General features: G+C 46.4%; 1 protein-coding gene across 1 annotated transcript in view; it reads right to left on the bottom strand.

Annotated features, from left to right (window-relative positions):
• Positions 1-22565, bottom strand: part of LOC137320677 (putative nuclease HARBI1) — a 28318-nt gene extending 5753 nt beyond the window's left edge. Inside the window, exons 1-3 of the mRNA XM_067982353.1 lie at positions 22369-22565; positions 21764-21976; positions 19023-19033 (exon numbers count right to left, since the gene is read on the bottom strand). Coding sequence (XP_067838454.1) covers positions 19023-19033; positions 21764-21976; positions 22369-22565 — 421 coding nt within the window. The remainder of the gene's footprint in view (positions 1-19022; positions 19034-21763; positions 21977-22368) is intronic.
• Between the last annotated feature and the right edge of the window lie 466 nt (positions 22566-23031).

The raw sequence follows: 23031 nt of genomic DNA, 5'->3' as shown, positions 1-23031 counted from the left end.
CTGTATAACTGCAGTAAGACATCCCTGTTCTTGTACTCAAATCCTCTTGCAATGAAGGCCAACATATCATTCACCTTCCTAACTGCTTGCTGCACCTGAATGCTTGCTTTCAGCGACTGGTGTACAAGGACACCCAGGTCTCGTTGCACCTCCCCTTTTCCCAATCTATCACCATTCAGATAATAATCTGCCTTTCTGTTTTTACAACCAAAGTGGATAACCTCACATTTATCCACGTTATACTGCATCTGCCATGTTCTTGCCCACTCACCCAACTTGTCGAAATCACACTGGAGCCTCTTTTCACTCTCCTCACAGCTCACATTCCACCCCAGCTTTGTGTCGTCTGCAAACTTGGAAATGTTACATTTAGTTCCCGCATCCAAATCATTGATATATATTGTGAATAGCTGGGGCCCAAGCACTGATCCCTGCGGTACCCCACTAGTCACTGCCTGCCACCCAGAAAAAGACCCGTTTATTCCTACTCTCTGTTTCCTGTCTGTCAACCAATTCTCAATCCATGCCAGTGTATTCCCCCCAATCCCATGTGCTTTAATTTTGCACACTAACCTCTTGTGTGGGACCTTATCAAAAGCCTTCTGAAAATCCAAATACACCACATCCACTGGTTCTTCCCGTCTATTCTACTGGTTACATCCTCAAAAAACTCCAGTAGATTTGTTAAGCATGATTTCCCTTTCATAAACCCATGCTGACTTTATCCAATCCTGTTAATGCCCTCCAAGTGTTCTGTTATCACATCTTTTAAATAGACTCTACCATTTTCCCCACTACTGATGTTAGGCTAACTGGTCTGTAATTCCCTGTTTTTTCTCTCCCTCCTTTTTTAAATTATGGGGTTACATTTGCCACCCTCCAATCTGTAGGAACTGTTCCAGAGTCTATAGAATTTTGGAAGATGACCACCAATGCATCCACTATTTCCAAGACCACTTCCTTTAGTACTCTGGGATGTAGATTATCAGGCCCTGGGGATTTGTCAGCCTTTAGCCCCATTAATTTCCCTAGCACTATCTTTTTTACAAATACTGGTTTCCTTCAGTTTCTCCCTCTCACTAAACCCTTGGTTCCCTAACATTTCCAGGAGGTTATTTGTATCCTCCTTTGTGAAGACAGAACCAAAGTATGTGTTTAATTGTTCTGCCATTTCTTTGTTCCCCATTATAATTTCCCCCATTTCTGACTGTAAGGGACTTACATTTGTCTTCACTAATCTTTTTCTCTTGACATATTTATAGAAGCTTTTACAGTCAGTTTTTATGTTCCCTGCTACTTTACACTCATGCTCTATTTTTCCCCTCTTAATCAATCTCTTTGTTCTCCTTTGCTAAATTCTGAACTGCTCCCAATCCTCAGGCTAGCCGCTTTTTCTGGCAATTTTATATGTCTCCTCTTTGGATCTAATACTAGCCCTAATTTCTTTTGTAAGCCACGGCTGAGCTGTTTTATTTTTGCGTCAGACAGGAATGAATAATTGTTGTAATTCCTGCACACGTTCTTTAAATATTAGCCATTGCCTATCCACCGTCATCCCTTTTAGTAAAGTTCCCCAATCTATCCTAGCCAACTCACACCTCATACTTACGTAATTTCCTTTATTTAGATTCAGGACCCTAGTTTCGGATTCAACTACTTCACTCTCCATCTTAATGAGGAATTCTATAATGTTATGGTCACTCTTCCCTAAGGGACCCCACACAAGATTGTTAATTAATCCTTTCTCATTGCACAATACCCAGTCTAGGATCGCCTGTTCTCCAGTTGGTTCCTCAACGTATTGGTCTAGAAAACAATCACGTACACACTCCAGGAATTCCTCCCCCACAGTATTATTGCTAATTTGGTTTGACCAATCTATATGTAGATTAAAGTCACCCATGATTATAATTGTACCCTTCTTGCATGCGTCTCTAATTTCCTGTTTAATGCCCTCCCCTACATCTCCACTACTGTTTGGGGGCCTATAGACAACCCCCACCAATGTTTTCTGCCCCTTTGGTGTATCTTAGCTCCACCCATACAGATTCCACATCGTGGTTTTCCGAGCCAATATCCTTCCTCACTATTGCATTGATTTCCTCCTTTACTAACAACGCTACCCCACCTCCTTTCCATTTTTGCCTGTCCTTCCTAAATATTGAATACCCCTGGATGTTCAGTTCCCATCCTTGGTCACCCTGCAGCCATGTCTCCATAATCGCAACTATATCAGAACCGTTAATATCTATCTGCGCTGTTAATTCATCTACCTTATTGCGAATGCTCCGCGCATTAAGACACAATGCCTTTAGATTTGTCTTTTTAAGATTGCGAGTCATCTTAGTTTTATTTTGCACTATGGCCCTATTTGTTTCTCGCCCTTGTTTTCTCTGCCTTCCACTATTGCTTCTTCCCTTTCTGTCTTTTGTTTCTATCCTTGTTTCCCCCTCCACTGTCTCCCTGCTCAGGTTCCCATCCCCCTGCCATTCTAGTTTAAACCTTCCCCAACAGCACTAGCAAACATCCCCGCGAGGGCATCGGCCCCGGTCCTGCTCGGGTGTAACCCGTCCTGCTTGTACAGGTCCCACCTTACCCAGAACCGGTCCCAATGTCCCAGGAATCTAAATCCCTCCCTCCTACACCATCCCTGCAGCCACGCATTAATCTGGTCTATTCTCCTGTTCCTATACTCACTAGCACGTGGCACTGGTAGTAATCCTGAGATCACTACCTTTGAGGTCCTGCTTTTTAATTTATCTCCTTACTCCTTAAATTCACCTTGCAGGACCTCATCCCTTTTTTTACCTATGTCGTTGGTACCGATATGGACCATGACTACTGGCTGTTCACCCTCCCCCTCCAGAATGCCCTGCAGCCGCTCCGTGACATCCTTGACCCTAGCACCAGGGAGGCAACATACCACCCTGGAGTCACGTTTGCGGCCGCAGAAACGCCTATCTGTTCCCCTTACAATTGAATCCCCCATCACTATAGCCCTGCCACTCTTATTCCTCCCCTCCTGTGCAGCAGAGCCACCCGTGGTGCCCCGAACTTGGCTCTTGCTGCTTTCCCCTGATAAGCCATCTCCCCCAACAGTATCTGAAGCAGAATATCTGTTTGAAAGGGAGATGGCCGCAGGGGACTCCTGCTCTACCTGCCTAGTCCTTTTACTCTGCCTGGCGGTCACCCATTTCCTTTCTGCCTGCGTAATCTTTACCTGCGGTGTGACCACCTCACTGAACGTGCTATCCACGATAGTCTCAGCATCGCGGATGCTCCACAGTGAATCCACCCGCAGCTCCAGCTCTGAAATGCGGTTGGCCAGTAGCTGCAGCTGGACACACTTCCTGCACACATGGTCGCCAGGGACACTGGTAGTGTCCATGACTTCCCACATAGTGCAGGAGGAGCATATCATGGGTGTGAGCTCTGCTGCCATGACTTGCCTTAGATTAACACTGCGTTCACCTCTCGAGACTCTCCTCCCACTCTCGAGACTCTCCTTTAACACTGCGCTCACCTCTCGGACTCTCATCCTGCTCTTGGGACTCTCCTTTTACACTGTACTCACCTCTCAGACTCTTCTCCCACTCTCGGACTCACCTTTTACACTGCGTTCACCTCTCGGACTCTCCTCCCGCTCTCGAGACTCTTCTCCCACTCTCGGACTCACCTTTTACACTGCGCTCACCTCTCGGACTCTCTTCCCGCTCTTGGGACTCTCCTTTTGCACTGCACTCACCTCTCGGACTCTCCTTTTACACTGCGCTCACCTCTCAGACTCTCCTTTTACACTGCGCTCACCTCTCAGACTCTCCTTTTACACTGCGCTCACCTCTCGGACTCTCCTTTTACACCGCGCTCACCTCTCAGACTCTCCTTTTACACTGCGCTCACCTCTCGGACTCTCCTTTTACACTGCGCTCACCTCTCGGACTCTCCTATTACACCGCGCTCACCTCTCAGACTCTCCTTTTACACTGCGTTCACCTCTCAGACTCTCCTTTTACACTGCACTCACCTCTCGGACTCTTCTCCCGCTCTCGAGACTCTCCTCCCGCTCTCGGACTCTCCTATTACACCGCGCTCACCTCTCAGACTCTCCTTTTACACTGCGCTCACCTCTCAGACTCTCCTTTTATACTGCGCTCACCTCTCAGACTCTCCTTTTACACTGCGCTCACCTCTCAGACTCTCCTTTTACACTGTGCTCACCTCTCGGACTCTCCTCCCACTCTCGGACTCTCCTTTTGCACTGTGCTCACCTCTCGAGACTCTCCTTTCACACTGCGCTCACCTCTCGGACTCTCCTTTTACACTGCGCTCACCTCTCAGACTCTCCTTTTATACTGCGCTCACCTCTCAGACTCTCCTTTTACACTGCGCTCACCTCTCAGACTCTCCTTTTACACTGTGCTCACCTCTCGGACTCTCCTCCCACTCTCGGACTCTCCTTTTGCACTGTGCTCACCTCTCGGACTCTCCTTTTACACTGCACTCACCTCTCAGACTCTCCTTTTACACTGCGCTCACCTCTCAGACTCTCCTTTTACACTGTGCTCACCTCTCGGACACTCCTTTTACACTGTGCTCACCTCTCAGACTCTCCTTTTACACTGCGCTCACCTCTCGGACTCTCCTTTTACACTGCGCTCACCTCTCAGACTCTCCTTTCACACTGCGCTCACCTCTCAGACTCTCCTTTTACACTGCGCTCACCTCTCAGATTCTCCTTTTACACTGCGCTCACCTCTCGGACTCTCCTTTTACACTGCGCTCACCTCTCGGACTCTCCTTTTACACTGCGCTCACCTCTCAGACTCTCCTTTTACACTGCGCTCACCTCTCAGACTCTCCTTTTACACTGCGCTCACCTCTCGGACTCTCCTTTTACACTGCGCTCACCTCTCAGACTCTCCTTTTACACTGCGCTCACCTCTCGGACTCTCCTTTTACACTGCGCTCACCTCTCAGACTCTCCTTTTACACTGCGCTCACCTCTCGGACTCTCCTTTTACACTGCGCTCAACTCTCAGACTCTCCTTTTACACTGCGCTCACCTCTCAGACTCTCCTCCCGCTCTCGGACTCTTTTGAACATGGTGCCCCCAATATTTATCACCCCCTTTCTCCTTTGCCCAGGCTCTGTACAGGTTCAGCTCACAAAGTGTCTTGAAAGAACAATGCCTTTAGTTGGTGGGTCAAGGCATTTGAATGGCCAAGTCATACTCCCAGTATAGACCTCCTCTGTGCAGGGCACAGGAGTGGGAATACAGGTGTAGCTGAAGGCCTAAGAGACGGCTGTGGGTCTAACTGCTGGCCTTGGGGCCTGTCAAAAAACAGCAGCCAGAAGGCCACCAGGCCCAAAGATCCATGGGGAAGGTGGAAAAAAGCTTACCTCTTTGAGATTCCCTCATCTTGTGAGGAGAGGGGGGATTCCTGGTGTAAGGGTTAATGTCAACTTCTTCAAGCACCCCTAAGCCTGGACACTTCTAATGAAACTGGAGGAAAATGAGGCCAGAGGGCCAGGAATGCCTCTCCAACCTCATTTCCATGACTGTCCATAGTCTGTGCTTATTGCAGGTTCAGACCTGCAACCCCCCCAGAGGAAATCCTGGGACAACATACAAAGGATGGAGAGCTCATGTAATACATAATGCACAGTCGATTCTCAACGGCAAGATTACCGCCTGATGGTGAAAGTTAAAATCTACCTCCATGGCTAACTCAAGAAATCAACTATGACCAAGACTAGAGACGGTAAAAGAGTAGATAAACTCTTTGGAGAGTAGTAGGCTTTGCTATGGTTAGAACACAATGAACACAAGAGGTCTTAAACATAGGGAGGACATGAGCAAATTCTCAGCTGCTAGGAAATTAGACAAACAGGAAACTTCTGTTTTCACCAAAATTAGCAGCAGGGCCACCTAAAAAAAATCTCAAGACCAATTTAGCAGAGGCCCTGGTACATGTGCAAATCGAGTGCAGGCCTTTGCATTGGTAAATTTGTCAATTTTGCACCCATTTCACGCTTGAAAAACAGCCACAACGATGTGGAATTTGGACCCCGTTGTACCTAACATTCATGAATGATAGTTGGATGGCTTGAAACTTTAATTTTCGTACTTAAAGAACTTTCAGGCTTTGGTGCGAGTGCCACACTTTCCTCGGGCTTCGATTGTTTATGCTGATTTTGGCTTGTTTATGCCAAATTTTACGTTCCAGCAGACGCTAATGAGATTGGCAGGAAATTTAAGAATGAATTGTTAACGTTCAAATGAGCGTATGAGTGGGTGTAATTTTGGATAACTTCCCAATCACGCCCCCAGAGGAAATCCCACTCCAATTATTGAGAGCCATGATCATCTTGATGGCCGCTGGCAGTGCTATTCCTTCAACCAAGATCATCTGCATGGCTTTCTGAATCAGGTGGCATATCTCTGTAACTGCTTTCCTGTTAAGTTTCAGCCTCTAGAGGCAGTGCTTCTCAATCATTGCCAGGTGGTTGTGCCAGGACCTGTATTTGCAATGGTGGCATAGTGGCAGGGTAGGTATGCCTTTGGTACTACCTGCCATCTTTGACAGCCCTTCTCTGCTAAGTGCCCGGGGAACAATGAAAACCTCCCTCATTCCAGTATACATTCAGTCAGTAGAAACAGCAATGCCTTTCAGAATCCCATCAGGCAAGACCTTGGCTCAACTGCATTGCCAATTTATATGAGCAGTATGAGTACATTGGACACGGGATGCATGAAGACTAATTTGGTGCCTTAGCTCCTTATGAGCAATTATCACAGCAATTGCCGGTGCAAGGCTAACGCACGTCTTAAATACAGTAGTTTACAATACTCTCAGTGCCTTCACTTCAACGTCTGAACAAGCAGAAACTAGATTGGAATTGAGCACTATAATGCACTCTTCATATTTTGGGCAAGTATCATACCTGCAGAAAGGATTATGTAGTTTCTAGGCTCTGATCCCTTCTTATGAATGTATCTGTTGTTCTCTAATTTCCACTCAGATGGGACAATACCAGTTAAAATACATGAGCAATGGAAGCAATTTCTTTCTCCAACAGGGCATTGGGAGGCCATTCAGGTCAGTAGCTTTCCCTCCATCAAAGAACATTTCATTCAGAATGATTTAATGCATAAAAAGCTTAAAAAATGAAATTTGTTTATTTCTTTTGCTATTGAGAAATGTCGTGCCTGTATTATAGTACACTCTGTGCAACCACATAATTTTTTTTTGCAAACAATAATTATTTTTTAATTCTTAAGCTTAAACAATAGGAAGAATGGGCTGAATTTTCCACAGGACGAAGTTCACCATAGGAGGTGGGTTGGGACCAGGCTTCCACCCGCTGCACCAGCTGCACAGTGACCTTGATCCATTTTCCTGGGTCAGGTTCCCCTCCAAGCAGTGGGAGCTCGCCGCTGCTGCCAAGGAAAATTCAGTGGTGCTATAGCGGGTCACTCACTGCAGCACCTCAAGGCGGAGTGGCCTGGTCTACAGGGGCAAAATACTTTCTTTTACAGATTCTCAGAGAAGACTCTCTGTAAGCCAAAAGGACGAATGGTTCAGGTAAGAGGCCTCAAGAGAGGGAGAGGTGCCCACTACTAGGCCCACTCCCTCCAACAATGGCCATAGCAGCATTCCCGTCACTGCCCCATGGTGTATTACTACCCCTCCGCTGGCAGTCCCCGGGGTTGGCTTTGGCATCGGCGGTAAGGTGGGAAATCCCCACCATCAAGAGGCAGGCAGCTGACATCCCTGCTGGAGCTGATGGAGGAAGAGTGCTGGCAGCACTGGCAGGGCCGAGGAGGTAGCGGGAGGTCCCCTTGTCCCATTTTACTTTTCATACTGCCTGAAATCTCTATTGGGTGAGGTTCCATTTTAGGACTTTACTTCAGCTATTTTCCTCGCGTTAAGAAACATAAGAACAAAAGAAATCGGAGCAGGAGTATGCCATATGGCCCCTCGAGGCTGCTCCGCCATTCAAAAAGATCATGTCTGATCTTCTACCTCAACTCCACTTTCCCACCCAATCCCCATAACCCTTGATTCTCTTAGGGGGTGATTTTAAACCCCAAGAACGGGTGGGTTGGGGACGGGCGGGAGTTGAAAATAGTTGGTTTTTTGGGTCGCAACCGCAAAATTTTCGGACTTTGCATTCCCAGTGGGAAGCTTGTACTATTCCGCGCCGACGTTAAACCCGGAAATAAAGCCGTGTTGCACTCGAGACCCAAGAAACAACTATTTTCAACTCTCACCCGCCCCCCAACCCACCCGATCTTGGGGTCTAAAATCACCCCCTTAGAGTCCAAAAATCTATCGATGTCAGTCTTGAATATACTCAACGACTGAGCATCCACACTCCTCTGGGATAGAGAATTCCAAAGATTCACAACCCTCTGAGTGAAGAAATTTCTCCTCATCTCAGTCTTAAATGGCCGACCCCTTATCCTGAGACTATGCCCCCTAGCTCTAGACTCTCCAGCCAGGGGAAACAGCCTCATAGCATCTACCCTGTCAAGCCCTCTTAGAATCTTATATGTTTCAATGAGATCACCACTCATTCTTCTAAACTCGAGAGAGTATAGGCCCATTCTACTCAATCTCTCCTCATAGGACAACCCTCTCATCCCAGGAATCAACCTAGTGCCAGGGTTCAGTGCCAAAGACACTCTTGTTAGTGAGACCTTGCTCTGTGCCTTTACCTATCGTACATATCTAGGTAACTGTTGTGAGCCCTGGGGTCAAACACGTGTTACTGAATTTCAGATTACTGGATATATCATGTGCCTCACACACAACTTCGCTGACTTTGGGAATTGGTAGAATAAACACTCTAACAGACCATGGCAGAGGCTATAAACTACAGAATGAATTATTAATAAATAAGTAAGAAAACAGTAGCAAAGACAAACAGATTACAGTAATTACATCATTTATCATTTATTATTTACTACTCAACTGGGTAGATTGAAAGCAACACCCCCGGCAATTCCAGATGTGCAAGTTCCACGGCTAAACTGACAGAGTTTCCTGTCTACTTCTATGTCTAGGATGCATCCTAGGTTGCTGAGGGAAGTAAGGGTGGAAATTGCGGAGGTGCTGGCCATAATCTTCCAATCGTCCTCAGATATGGGGGTGGTGCCAGAGGACTGGAGAATTGCAAATGTTACATCCTTGTTTAAAAAAGGGTGTAAGGATAAACCCAGCAACTACAGGCCAGTCAGCTTAACCTCGGTGGTGGGGAAACTTTTAGAAACAATAATCCAGGACAAAATTAACAATCACTTGGACAAGTGTGGATTAATTAAGGAAATCCAGCACGGATTTGTTAAAGGCAAATCGTGTTTAACTAAATTTATTGAGTAATTTGAGGCTGTAACAGAGAGGGTTGATGAGGGCAATGCGGTTGATGTTGTGTATATGGACTTCCAAAAGGTGTTTGATAAAGTGCCACATAATAGGCTTGTCAGTAAAGTTGAAGCCTGTGGATAAAAGGGTCAGGGGCATCGTGGGGCTTCATTTTAGCACCCACTATCGGGTGCGTTCCTGGCCGGGGGGGGGGGGGGGTGCTCCGAAGATCGGGGAATCCCGGAGCGGGTCCGGAGCCCGGCTCCAACCTGCCCACTTCCGGGTTCCCCACAGACGCGCCGACGTGCGCGCGCAGCCCCCGCATGTGGGACTCCCGCAGGCAATTAAAGCCAGCGGGGTGCCACTTGAGAATATTTATCGAGCTATTTCAGGTCATTAACAGACCTGATTAAGGGAATATGTCAGGAGGGGTGGGATTTTAGAGACAACTGGGACTGTTTCCCACACTGGGGGAAACACTCCCAGTTGAAATGGACGTGTTGCAGCCATCAGCCTGTGGCAGCTGCAAAGGTCCATTTGACAGGTGGGGGGAGGAGACCCTCACTCATTGCAGGAGGCCACTCTGTCACTTGGGACTAAGTTTGGCCTCCACCACCCTCCTCCTGACAATCAAATTCACCAACTTGCACACTTACCCTGGGGTCCAGAGACATGTACCTACCTTGCGGACCCCCTCAGATGTACATCTTTTGGATGGGGGCCGCCGTAGCTGCAGTCATGACCTCCTCGGAGGGCGAACAGCATCACCAGCCTCGCCGGCCACGCCGTCTACCTCTGACATGTGGAGTTCCACAACACAGTGCTGTGACACATCCACCTGCACAGCAGGAGGGAGGGAAACCGCAGAGAGAGATGCGTCGCAGGGGGCACTACCCTCGCCACAGGGTCCACAGACCGAGGCTCAGCTTCCTGGACCTCTCTGAGCAGCAGTGCAATCGGAGGCTCAGAGTCACTCGACATATAGTCATGGACATCTGCAGCCACCTTCATGCCAAGCTGCTCCCGGCTGGCCCGAGCACCATCTTCTTACCTGTCGCTGTCAAAGTCACCACTGCCCTCAACAACTTCTCCTCCGCATCCTTCCAGGGTGCCACCGGGGACATCGCCGACGTCTCTCAGTCGTCTGCACAAAGAGCCCTGCAAATACACCTACACCCACTCTGCAGTGACACAATGGGTGGCATCAGTTGTGGGTCTTCATTGTGATCCTCAGGAAAGGGCATTATTGCACAAACCAGACAAGATTCACAAAGACGTGGCAGTAGTGGTGCCAATATAATATGTAATGTGAGTTGGTCAGAAATTCAATATAAGTAAAAACCATGACAAACCCTCAAACACCCTTGTGCATCCCCTTCATGCTCACGACATGTTTGCCTTACGCTTCCTACTGCACATATGTGATGCATGCCCTGTGGCTGCAGCACAGGTAGTGGCAGGTTGAGTGAGGCTGACTGTGAAAGAGATGCATGAGAGGGTGAGTATGAGATAGAGCCATGAGATTGTATGAGGATTGGGTTGAGTGGTAGTGGCGGGATGAGTACTGGCGAGGTGAGTAAGTGCAGGTAAGATGAGGATGAGGTTTGAGTGGGTATGAGGGGTGATGTGACAGAGTAGTGTTGGCAATACAGAAGTAGATGTGGGGTGGGGGCGGTGATGTGGCAGACGGAGTGTAGGGGAATGTGTAAGTGTACTCACTTTGGCTGACCTACTTAGGTCATTGGAGCGCCTCCTGCACTGTATGCAGGTGGGCAATATGTTGGTGGTGCAGGTGACCTCCTCTGCCACCTCGAGCCAGGCCTTCCTGGTGGCAGAGGCAGGCCGCTTCCTCCCGCTCGCCGGGTGGAAGATCTCTGTCCTCCCCCTCCTCCTCACCCCATCTAATGATACCTGGAGTGAGGCATCATTAAACTGGGAGCAGCCTTCCCCCTGGGCTGCTCCATGCTGTAATTTTTTCTATTTGTTGCAGCATCTGTCAGTGGAGGACTGCCCCTTTAAATAGAGCTCCTCCAGCTGACAGACCTTACTGCGCATGCGCAGCCCGCCCGACGCGCAAATCAGCAGCGGGGAACCCGGAAGAACAGGTAACTGGATCCAATTAGGCTGCGATCACACAGGGGGCAGACTGATTTCACCGGGCGCGTTACCCACGTGCCCAATAGCCCCCCCGCCGCGAACCCGCAGCCCTGGTAACATCGAGCCCTAGGATACGAAATTGGCTTAGAGACAGGAAATAGAGAGTAGTGGTGAACGGTTGTTTTTCGGACTGGAGGAAGGTGTTCCCCAGGGGTCAGTACTAGGACCACTGCTTTTCTTGATATATATTAATGACTTGGACTTGGGTGTAAGGGCACAATTTCAAAATTTGCAGATGACACATATGAACATACATATAAATATACGAATGAAGAGCAGGAGCAGGAGTCGGCCATTTGGCCCCTCGAGCCTGCTCTGCCATTTGATAAGATCATGGCTGATCAGATTGTGACCTCAACCTTACTTTCCCATCTACCTACTATAACCTTTGACTCCCTTGTTAATCAGGAATCTATCTAACTCAGCCTTAAAAATATTCAATGACCCTGCCTCCACCGCTCTCTGGGGAAGGGAGTTCCACAGACTCACGACCCTCAGAGAAAAAAAATTCTCCTCATCTCCGTTTTAAATGGGAGACCCCTTATTTTTAATCTGTGGCCCCTAGTTCTAGTCTCTCCCACAAGGGGAAACATCCTCTCAGCATTTACCCCTTGTAGTCCCCTCAGGATCTTATATGTTTCAATAAGATCAACTCTCATTCTTCTAAACTCCACTGTATACAGGCCCAACTTGTCCAACCTTTCCTCATAAGATAACCTCCTCATCCCAGGAATCAGTCGAGTGAACCTTCTCTGAACCGCCTCCAAAGCATTTATGTCCTTTCTTAAAAAAGGAGACCAAAACTGCACACAGTATTCTAGATGTGGTCTCACCAATACCCTGTACAACTGTAGCAAAACATCTCTACTTTTATATTCCATTCCCCTTGCAATAAATGACAACATTCCATTTACCTTCCTGATCACTTGCTGTACCTGCATACTAACTTTTTGTGATTCATGCACTAGGACACCCAGATCCCTCTGTACCTCAGAGTTCTGCAATCTCTCTCCATTTAAATAATATACTGCTTTTCTATTCCTCCTGCCAAAGTGGACAAGTTCACATTTTCCCACATTATACTCCATCTGCCAAATTTTTGCCCACTCACTTAACCTATCTATATCCCTTTGCAGACTCCTTATGTCCTCTTCACAAATTACTTTCCTACCTACCTTTGTGTCATCAGCAAATTTAGCAACCATACATTCAGTCCCTTCATCCAAGTCATTGATATAGATATAGATGGGATCCTTCCAGAATCTAGGGAATTTTGGAAAATTAATACCAATGCATCTACTATCTCTGCAGCCACTTCTTTTAAGACCCGAGGATGAAGTCCATCAGGACCTGGGAACTTGTCAGCTTTTAGTTCTAATATTTTTTTCAGAACCCTTTCCCTGGTGATTGTAAATGTTTTAAGTTCCTCCCTCCCTTTCACCTCTTGATTCACAATTATTTCTGGCATGTTATTTGTATCCTCTACAGTGATGACGGATGCAAAATATCTGTTCAATTCACCCGCCATTTCCTTATTCTCCATTATTGATTCCCCAGACTCACTCTCTAGAGGACCAACACTCACTTTACTTACTCTTTTCCTTTTAAATACCTGTAGAAAATCTTACTTTCTGTTTTTATATTTCTAGCTAGCTTTCTCTCGTACTCTAATTTCTCCCTCCTTATTATTCTTTTAGTCATTCTTTGCTGTTTTTTATATTCTGTCCAATCTTCTGACCTGCCACTAATCTTCATGAAATTGTCTGCTTTTTCTTTCAATTTGAAACTATCTTTAACTTCCTTAATTAGCCGTGGATGATACCTAGAGTCTTTCTTTCTCACTGGAATGTATCTTTGTTGACTGTTTTGAAATATCTCATTAAATGTCTGCCACTGCAGCTCTACTGAGCTATCCCTTAACCTAAGTTCCCAGTTCACTTTAGCTCTGTCTTCATGCCCTCAAAATTGCCTTTATTTAAGTTGAAAACACTAGTCTTAGACTTACTCTTCTCTCCCTCAAACTGAATGCAAAATTCAATCATATTGTGATCACTGCTACCTAGAGACTCCTTTATAATGAGGTCATTAATTAATCCTGTCTCTTTACACATTATCAGATCTAGAATAGCCTGCTTTCTGTTTGGCTCTAGAATGCGCTGCTCTAAGAAACTGTCCCAAAAGCACTCTGTGAACTCATCTTCCAGGCTATCTTTGCCAATCAAATTCTTCCAATCTATATGTAGATTAAAATCATGATTATTGCTGTTCTTTTCTCAATAGTCCCCATTATTTCTTCCTGTGTACCCTGTCCTACAGTGTGGTTACTGTTAGGGGGCCTATAAACTATTCCCACAAGTGACTTCTTGCCTTTACTATTTCTTATCTCTCCCCAAACTGATTCTGCATCTTGGTCTTTAGACACAAAACTTGGAAGTGTAGTGAACAGTGAGGGGGATAGAGATAGACTTCAAGAGGACATAGACAGGCTACTGGAATGGATGGACATGCGGCAGATGAAATTTAATGCAGAGAAGTGCGAAGTGATACATTTTGGTAGGAAGGACAAGGAAAGGAATGATAAACTATAGGGTACAATTCAAAGGGGGTGCAGGAACATAGAGACCTGGGGGTATATGTGCACAAATCGTAGAAGGTGGTAGGGCAGGTTGAGAAAGCGGTTAAAAGATCCTAGGTTTTGTAAATAGAGGCATAGATTACAAAAGCAAGGAGTTTATGATGAACCTTTATAAAACACTGATTTGGCCACAACTAGAATATTGTGTCCAATTCAGGGCACTGAATTTTAGGGAGGATGTGAAGACCTTAGAGAGGGTGCAGAAAAGATTTACTAGAATGGTTCCAGGGATGAAGGACTTCTGTTACGTGGATAGACTGAAGAAGCTGGGGTTGTTCTCCTTAGAGCAGAGAAGGTTGAGGGGAGATTTTATAGAGGTGTTCAAAATCATGAGGGGTCTAGACAGAGTAGATAGAGAGAAACTGTTCCCACTGGCGGAAGGGTCAAGAACCAGCAGACTTAGATTTAAGGTGATTGGCAAAAGAACCAAGAGCGACATGAGGAAAAACTTTTTTATACAGTTAGTGGTTATAATCTGGAATGCACTCTCTGAGGGGGTGGTGGAGGAAGATTCAATCATGGCTTTCAAAAGGGAATTAGACAAGTACTTGAAGGGGAAAAATTTGCAGGCCTATGGGGAAAGGGCGGGGGAGTGGGACTAGCTGGATTACTCTTGCAGAGAGCCGGCACAGGCTTGATGGTCCGAATGGCCTCTTTCTGTGCTGTAACCATTCTATGATTCTATGGTTCTATGATTTCTCTCTCCCTCTGATGGCTTCAAAAGAATAGCATGCTCAAGGGTGAACAATAGACCCACTTAAACATACAGGAGTAGATTTTCAACTTGCCACCCAGGTGTAAAACTTGAATTACAGATCAACTGCCCATTATAGGGTTTCCATAATGGGACAACAATCTACAACTGGATGGCAACTTGAAAATCTACTAAGTTTCTACTATATCAATTCACAAAATCATTAACATCAGTTACATTGGATAGTTTTGTAACAAACTAAGTGACCAAACAGATTTACTGATAGATTCTGTCATTTACAGAAGTAAGTGTAACAGCAAGTTGTTGGAATCAGTCCAAATAACACAGAGCTTCAAGAACATAAGAAATAGGAGCAGGAGTAGGCCATACCACCCCTCGAACCTGCTCCGCCATTCAACAAGATCATGGCTGATCTTCTACCTCAAGTCCACTTCCCCGCCCCATCCCCATATTCCATGATTCCCTTAGTGTCCAAAAATCTATCGATCTCAGTTTTGAATATACCCAACGACAGAGCATCCAAAGCTCTCTGGGGTGGAGAATTCCAAAAAAATTGATTTACAGAAGGGATTAAACAGATGAACCCATTATTTTCAAAAATGATAGATAAATGCTTCTCTCAAGATGAGTAGTTACTTAATTCCTACTGGATATAAGCTTTCTCAGAATTTCATTGGCATTCAAACCTATGGAGTAACAACTTGCCTCCATGGCCTGGAAATTGGGTCATGTAGCTCTCATTTTTCAGACGGTATGCGGCCACCAAAGTGCCCAATATGGCAGGCTGGAAGTGTGCCACCCGAACAAGAGGTGCCCTTTACCTGCCTGAAGCAGGTGTTAGCTCCTTTGCTAATGCAAATAAGGGGCCTAACGCTTGCTTCAGGTCCCTGCTGCAACATTGGTTTATTCAGTGGCAGGGAAACCAACTGTAAAGAACGCCTGCAAAAAAAGTTGAGTTATTTACCTGTAAAGCACCATCCTGATCGCTGCCACTCCTGGCCCTCCGGCTCCGAGATCCCCGACCGCTGACCTCCAGGCCCTGGCCCCGACCTCCCTCACCCTCCCGAGATTCCCGACCTCCAGGCCCTGATTCGGCGGGCCTGATCCCCACCACCACCCATCGCTCACCCTGAGACCCGTGTTTGTCACCGGCCCCCCCCCCCCACCGCCCCCATCCATCTCTGCGATTCGCCCAAGGCCCGCGATTCGTCCTCCGAGCCCCGTGAACACACTAAAGACCCGTGCACCCCCCCGTCAAGGCCCGCAATCCCCGCTGAGGCCCATGATGCCACTCTCGGCCACCGATCACTTGTTTGTGGATCACTGTGGCACTGGAAGCGGCCTGAACATCCATCACTTCCCTGCGTGGCCTCCTCCCGCAGAGCCTTTGACATGTGAATGAGGTCCAAGGCCCAATATCCAGGGATCCTCGGACCCTGCCATTGATAAACACGATAAGCACCTGCGCGGGGGGAGAAGTGGGCGCTCCCGAACTCCTAGGCCGATGTCTGTTGCATCTAGTTCAAAATTGTAACCTACTGGTGAATCAAACATGTTGATTCTTGTATTCAAAAACCTTTGAAATACAGTTTTATATTTGAAAAGATAACTTGCAAGGCAGATGTACTTTATTTGAACAATAGTCTGCCAACTAAAGAACATACACAAAAGCATCCTGACGACTATCTGTGTTTGACAAGTGTTCTCTATGCTAATATTATCCTGGTTAGATTATTGCATCAATTATTAGTCTGGTGATACATTTTTCTTATTTCAAGCATTTGAATGTGCGTAGTGACTATTCAAACACATACATTTTTAAATAAATTATATCAGCATAACTCTCTTTTTCCTTTTGTACTTCAGGTAGAGCCAAAAGAATAGAAACAGATTTTCCAGCATTCAGTTGCAGAAGTCATTTTGAGGGTAGAATTTTTCTTAAAGTAATTCTTTTTATAAGATGTGGAATGCAATACAGAGATAAAACTCAAACTACAAACAAACATACCCTATTTTATCACAATCTGCTGTGCCTGAAACAAAGCAGACAGCAGCACCGGTTTTAACTCAGCATTCTGTGTGCACCAAATGTGCTAAGTGAGAACTCTGGCGGATTGTGGACCTAGATTTAAATACCAATCATGCCGGCATTTACAAGGTCAACAAGAGTGGTATACAGATTCAGCAGAATAACACCAAGTAGCCTCTTCATGCAGGCTATAATTTTGCAATGCAATAATAAAGCCAGACAAAAATCAGCACTACATTGTACTCATCAAATGACTCACCCTTAAGAACAAATAACGCACACTTTAAACGCAATGTCCAGAGTAGTTTCCAGGCAATGGTTGTCACCCTTCAATTTTCAACCTATTTTGAAATTAAAAATGTAAAGCTGATGCAAAAAATGTAATGGTTCCATACCATGTCTTAGACATAAGCTTTAATAAAAATGTATTTTAATAGTGTTATTCCAAATTTTATGGATCTACAAATAAAAGTGTGGGATGGGTTCTATGCTCTGCTGCCAGTCTCTTAGATACAATTTACTTCCAATATCCTGGATATTATGACAAGACTAATGTAAGTAAAGGGATCATTTAGTGCAGATTTGATTGCCAGCTACTGTAAAATCTAATCTCTACAGGCCAATAAAAGGGACCGTAAATTACCTTTCAAGCATATCCCATTGACAGCATGAATAAATATAACTTTGATTTCATTAGATTCTTATTCCATTATAATTGATTTCTTCACTGATATAAGCAAGAATATGTTCCAAAATATTTCCCTATTTCATCTGCAAATATTGCAGCCCTAAACTATCTGTCCTGTTAGTCTTCCTGACATAGAATTGATTATGTACTGCAAAAATAATTAAGGAACATAAGAACATAGGAACAGGAGTTGGCAATTCAGCCCCTTGAGCCTGTCCTGTCATTCAATTCGATCATGGCTGATCTGTATCTCAACTCCATTTACCCACCTTGATTCCATATCCCTTAATACCTTTACCTAACAAAAATTTATCAATCTCAGTTTTGGAATTTTCAATTGACTTAACCTCAACAGCTTTTTAGGGGAGAGAGTTCCAGATTTCAATTACCCTCTGTGTGGAGAAGGGCTTCCTGATATTACCCTTGAATGGCCTAGCTTTAATTTTAAGGTTATGCCCCCTTGTCCCACCAGAGGAAATAGTTTCTCTCTACCTACCCTATCAAATCCTTTAATCATCTTAAACACCTCAATTACATCACCCCTTCGTGTTCTATACTCAAGGGAATACAAGCCTAGTCTACGCAATTGTCTGTCAAAGCCCTTCTCCCCCTCACCCATGGCTATTGAGTAAACACACTGCCGGTTATAATTCTTAAAGCACACTAGACCATGAAGGTCGTAGGTTCAATCCCTGGTCTGTGCTGATTATACCGATCAGTGCAACAGCTGCACATCTGGTGCTGGAAGGGAGAGGAGAAATCAGCCAGAGCTCCTGCTTCTGATCATTATCAATACCATTTGTTAGAAAGTACTGAAGGATTTTGGACTTTTCAACATAGATTTTTTTAATACCAGTTTTAAGGGAAAAGGATGGGCTAGAAACCCTGGATTACTTACTAAAAGAGCAGAATTTGCTGAAAAGTAAGAATTGAACAAAGGATAGAATACAAAACTGTTAAACTGACTGTTCAAACTGGCATTCTGGGAAGCTTGACCAGGTTCAAAAGGTATTATTCAGACTGTTTAGAAGATGATGTACTTTCACGGAGATAAGGGACAAGTTAAAGACAAGACAGCTACCTAGCTAAGCCATGATAGCCTGTGGGGAACAATGATCAAACTGCTTTTGCATCAGAGAGAGAGAATGGAAAATTACTGGAAGGCGTTTTTGTAGCAGCAAGAAGGATATAAAGACAACCATTTCAGTAAGATCGAGGAGACAGACAGTCGACGAGATAGACAAGGAGAGCAAGAAAGATGTCAATGGAAAATTAACTCCTCAGTCTCCCAAAGGTGAAGAATTTGACCATTCTGAGTTTCGAGTTGTACTTCTAACTAAGGTCATAAGCATTTCTATCTATAAAACTGTTGTGTTTTAATGTTAATTAAACCAATTGTTGGAAAAGTTTCAAGCCTTGGCTGATCTTACCTCTGATTACCCTAAAAAATAACCAGAGAATTAAAACAAAAACCCTACAGAACTAATTATAAATGTTGAGTAGGACAATTAAATAGCGTACTGACTTTTCTGCCATTGCCACTTGGTCAGGCTATCGTAGGGCTGCTGGAATTCACAGGGTCATGTCTTAATACCCCAACATGAGCAAACACTTTCAGGAGACATGAAAAATTATCTGTCTTCAAAGAAAAAGCAATTGGGGGTTATGTTGGAGAACCCCTGAAAAACGGACGCTAGGATCGCAGTGCGCGATTAGCCCATGCTTATTGGTTGCGATGCAGTATGTAACATTCATGCTGCCTGATGATTTGAATGAGAGCTGCCTGCAGCCAGCGCTACCAGCCCTGTTTGGCTGCACGCATCAGCAGGGGGCCCAGTATCGCAAGTGGCTTGCGCTTCTTAAAGGCAGCCTGCACCTCTTAAAGGGGAGGTGCCTGTGGCTGCAGGAAGTGGTGTGAGAAGTGATTCGTGAGCTGTGATAGTTGGAAGAATGACTGCGCCTGCAAGAGAATGTGCACCAAGGTTCTCTCGTGATGCACTAGAGGCCCTGGTGGAAGAAGTGGACAGAAGGAAGGGCCATCCTATATCCACAGGGGAGAAATAGGCTCTCCAGACATATTCTTAAGAGGCAGTGGGAGGAAATAGCGGACAAGGTCAACACCAGGAGCATAGCACTAAGAATGCAGTGCAGGAAGAAGTTCAATGATTTGACACGAGTGGTCAAGGTGAGTGGCATACCAAGTGGCATCTCCTACCAACTGCACCACTAGCCTCATCCACTGCTCAACGCAGTACACCACCCCCATCACCCACCTACCAACAAACTATTTCAATCAGTACTCAACTCTTCAAATCACATGCTGCATCTCACCCTCACACATTACCACTGTTGCAAGCCATACACCCACAAATCATAGGTCTCACACACACTGGCAGCTATTCAACCATGACTGTCACATCACCCAAATGTCTTGCAGGACACTCACTGACACACTTCCCTCTTTCTTGCAGGAGAATGTAGCGCATAACAGTAGGCAGCAAGAAAGAACTGGAGGAGGGCAGGCGCGCCTACACGTCCTAACTCCAGTGGAGGAGACGGTGCTGGCCATCATGGGAAGGACCATTGCTGAGATTGTGGCCACTTGCAGCGCTGGAAGTATCGACGATGAGGGTCTCTGCATACCTAATCCTCCTTCTCACTTACCACTTCTCCCTCATCCCGCAATATTTTCTGACTCACAAGCTGCAGACGGTGTGAGCACTCACTTCTTACTATCTCCTCTCCCCTCACCACAACTCAACCCGTGTCCCTTCTTATTTCAGATACCCAAGAACTGGAACCTGCCCAGTCAGATGAGGCAGAGGAAGATGACAGTGATGGTGTCGACACACTGTCACTCGATCTTACACTCACAGCCACCAGCTCAGAAACTGACACTGTGCAAACTTTAGAGCCTGTGATAGAGGAGGGACCTGCATGAGGTGAGACACCGGGCACAAGTGTGCAAGAGCTGGGGCGGGGGGAACGGAAACCACAGGTGTCAGCTCGCAGGAGGGCGAGGTCGTTCACTAGTTCTGCTGCAGAGAAGCCAGATGAGGACTTCGATGGGCCAGGCTACAGAAGACGGCTGATGGGTGTACACCACCAAATGCTTGGTGCACTGGAAAGCCTGCCAGAAAGTCTGCACACAATGAGAAGGAGAATGGAGGAGTCCAGCTCCAACTTGGCGCAGGGCTTTGCACAGAACTTGGAGCCCATCCTTTCCCACATGGAACGGGTGGTCACCTCCATCAGCACACCTGTGGAACCCACCATGATGCAACATCTGATGACTGATGTCACAGCTCCCATTGCAGCACAAACATCTGCCATCAAAGGTCTGATGGCTGCCTTAGATGCTCAGACTGCTGCCATCGTGGCTCTGAGTACCTCTGTTGAAAGGGGCTTCCAGGGAGTCCCAGCAGTCCAGCAATCTGTTCTCCAACAGATCACCAGAATTGCTGAGACGCCGCCCCGGGAGAGTGGCAGTGGTGCATGGGAGACGAACCTGCTGTCCTTTCTTAGGATGACAGCATTCCTCCCACCCTGCCACTCCGCCATTGCCCTTGCTGTTGCCTGTCTGCCAGCCAGCACAGACTGCTGCAGCCCATGCCGAGATGGTGCAGTATGAAGCCTTGCCCTCTCGACTCAGAGCTGCTTGAGGTCGTCCTCCAAGGCCATCTGCATGCTCCTCAACTGGAGGTCAGCAGCCTTCCACCACCCATGCTGTAACCACAGGGGATGCACCTCGTAGGAGCACTAGGAAAGGTAAAGGCACACGAACGACAGGCACTAAGGGAATGCACAAGGGTCTCCTTTCGTTTGCATCATTTCATTTGTTAACTTATAAATTTGGATTTGAATTTGCATTTGGTGGTGGTTTTTATTTCTGCGATGAGCTGAGGGAGGAAGCAATGTGTAATCACAAGGAGCACAATTTGATGGTCATGTGAGAGAAGAAAGGTAATAAGTGTGGAACTGTTAGTGAATGGGGAGGTTTCGTTGAGGTTACTGGTATCGCTCATCAATAATCTATTCACGCAGAGCCCTGGCAGACAGGACCTGTCTACCTTGTAGCCTCTCTGCCTCTTCCTCCACTTCCTGCTGCACTTCCTTCTCCACCTCCTCCTCCCCCTCCTCCTCCGCCTCTTCCTCTTGCTCAGGTTCTCACCTGATAGGTGGTGGCAAGGGCTGTCCTCTCATAATGACCAGGTTGTAGAGCGTGCAGCATACAACGACAAATATTGATATCCGCTCAGCTGAGTGCTGCAGTGCTCCTCCAGACTGGTCCAGACAGCGGAGGCGTTGCTTGAGGCTGCCTATGGTGTGCTCGATGATGTTCCTTGTGGCAGCATGGGTCTGCTGTGCACGTGAGTATGCGTCCCTGACCGGAGTCATGAGACATTTCACGAGGGGATAACTCTTGTTGCCCAGTAGCCAGCTTTTGACTTGCCTTGCTAGTTAAAATATGGGTGGCATGTTGGACTGCCACAGAATGAAGGAATCATGACCGCTGCCAGGATAGCGGGCATTGACCTGTCTGTGGTCACACACCAGCTGCACATTGAGGGAGTGGAATCCCTTTCTGTTCATGAATATGGCTGAGTTCAGATGTGGAGCACACATGGCAATATGCGTGCAGTCCATGGCAGCCTACACCATGGGAAGCCTACAACGCGAGCAAACCCTTGTGCTCACTCCTGCTGCTTGTCTCTGGCAATAATGAGATAAATCTATTTCTCAGTGCATACCGAGCCTTAGTGACCTCCCTTGTACTGCGAGATGTTACCTATATTGCCATCAGCAGCCTGGAAGGAGCCAGAGCTGTAAAAATTAAGAGCCACGGTCACCTTGAAAGCCACAAACAATGCTGTCATTGCCCTGCTTTGAGGCTGCAGTTGTGGCTGCAGCAGTTGATGAATTTCAGTCATGAACTCTTTAGTGAACCCATTGATGTCTGATGCACTGGTCATCGCTGAAGTTGAGGTAAGGGAATTTTTTTTTATTCATTCTTGGGATGTGGGCGTCACTGGCAAAGCCAACATTTATTGCCCATCCCTAATTGCTCTTGAGAAGGTGGTGGTGAGCCGCCTTCTTGAACCGCTGCAGTCCGTGTGGTGAAAGTTCTCCTACAGTGCTGTTAGGAAGGGAGTTCCAGGGTTTTGACCCAGCGATGATGAAGGAACAGCGACATATTTCTAAGTCAGGATGGTGTGTGACTTGGAGGGAACGAACAATGGTTGCTCCCTGAAAACCCTCATGCTGAGTGTCCTGCTCCTCCTTCTCCTCCTCTCTCTTCTAGCAGCTTGTCCTGGACTGCGTGGCCTCTCTTCATTCTCCCAGAGGAAGCCCTACCAGGCAACCCTTGTCTGAAAGCAACTTTTTTCAGCACAATATTTTAAATGCCACTAAAAGTACTGCAAGACCACCACTCTGTTT

The sequence above is a fragment of the Heptranchias perlo genome, chromosome 4 (assembly GCF_035084215.1).
Source record: "Heptranchias perlo isolate sHepPer1 chromosome 4, sHepPer1.hap1, whole genome shotgun sequence".
Taxonomy (NCBI): Eukaryota; Metazoa; Chordata; class Chondrichthyes; order Hexanchiformes; family Hexanchidae; genus Heptranchias; species Heptranchias perlo.
Note: the sequence above shows the minus strand (reverse complement) of the source record. Positions and strands in the feature narration are given on the sequence as shown.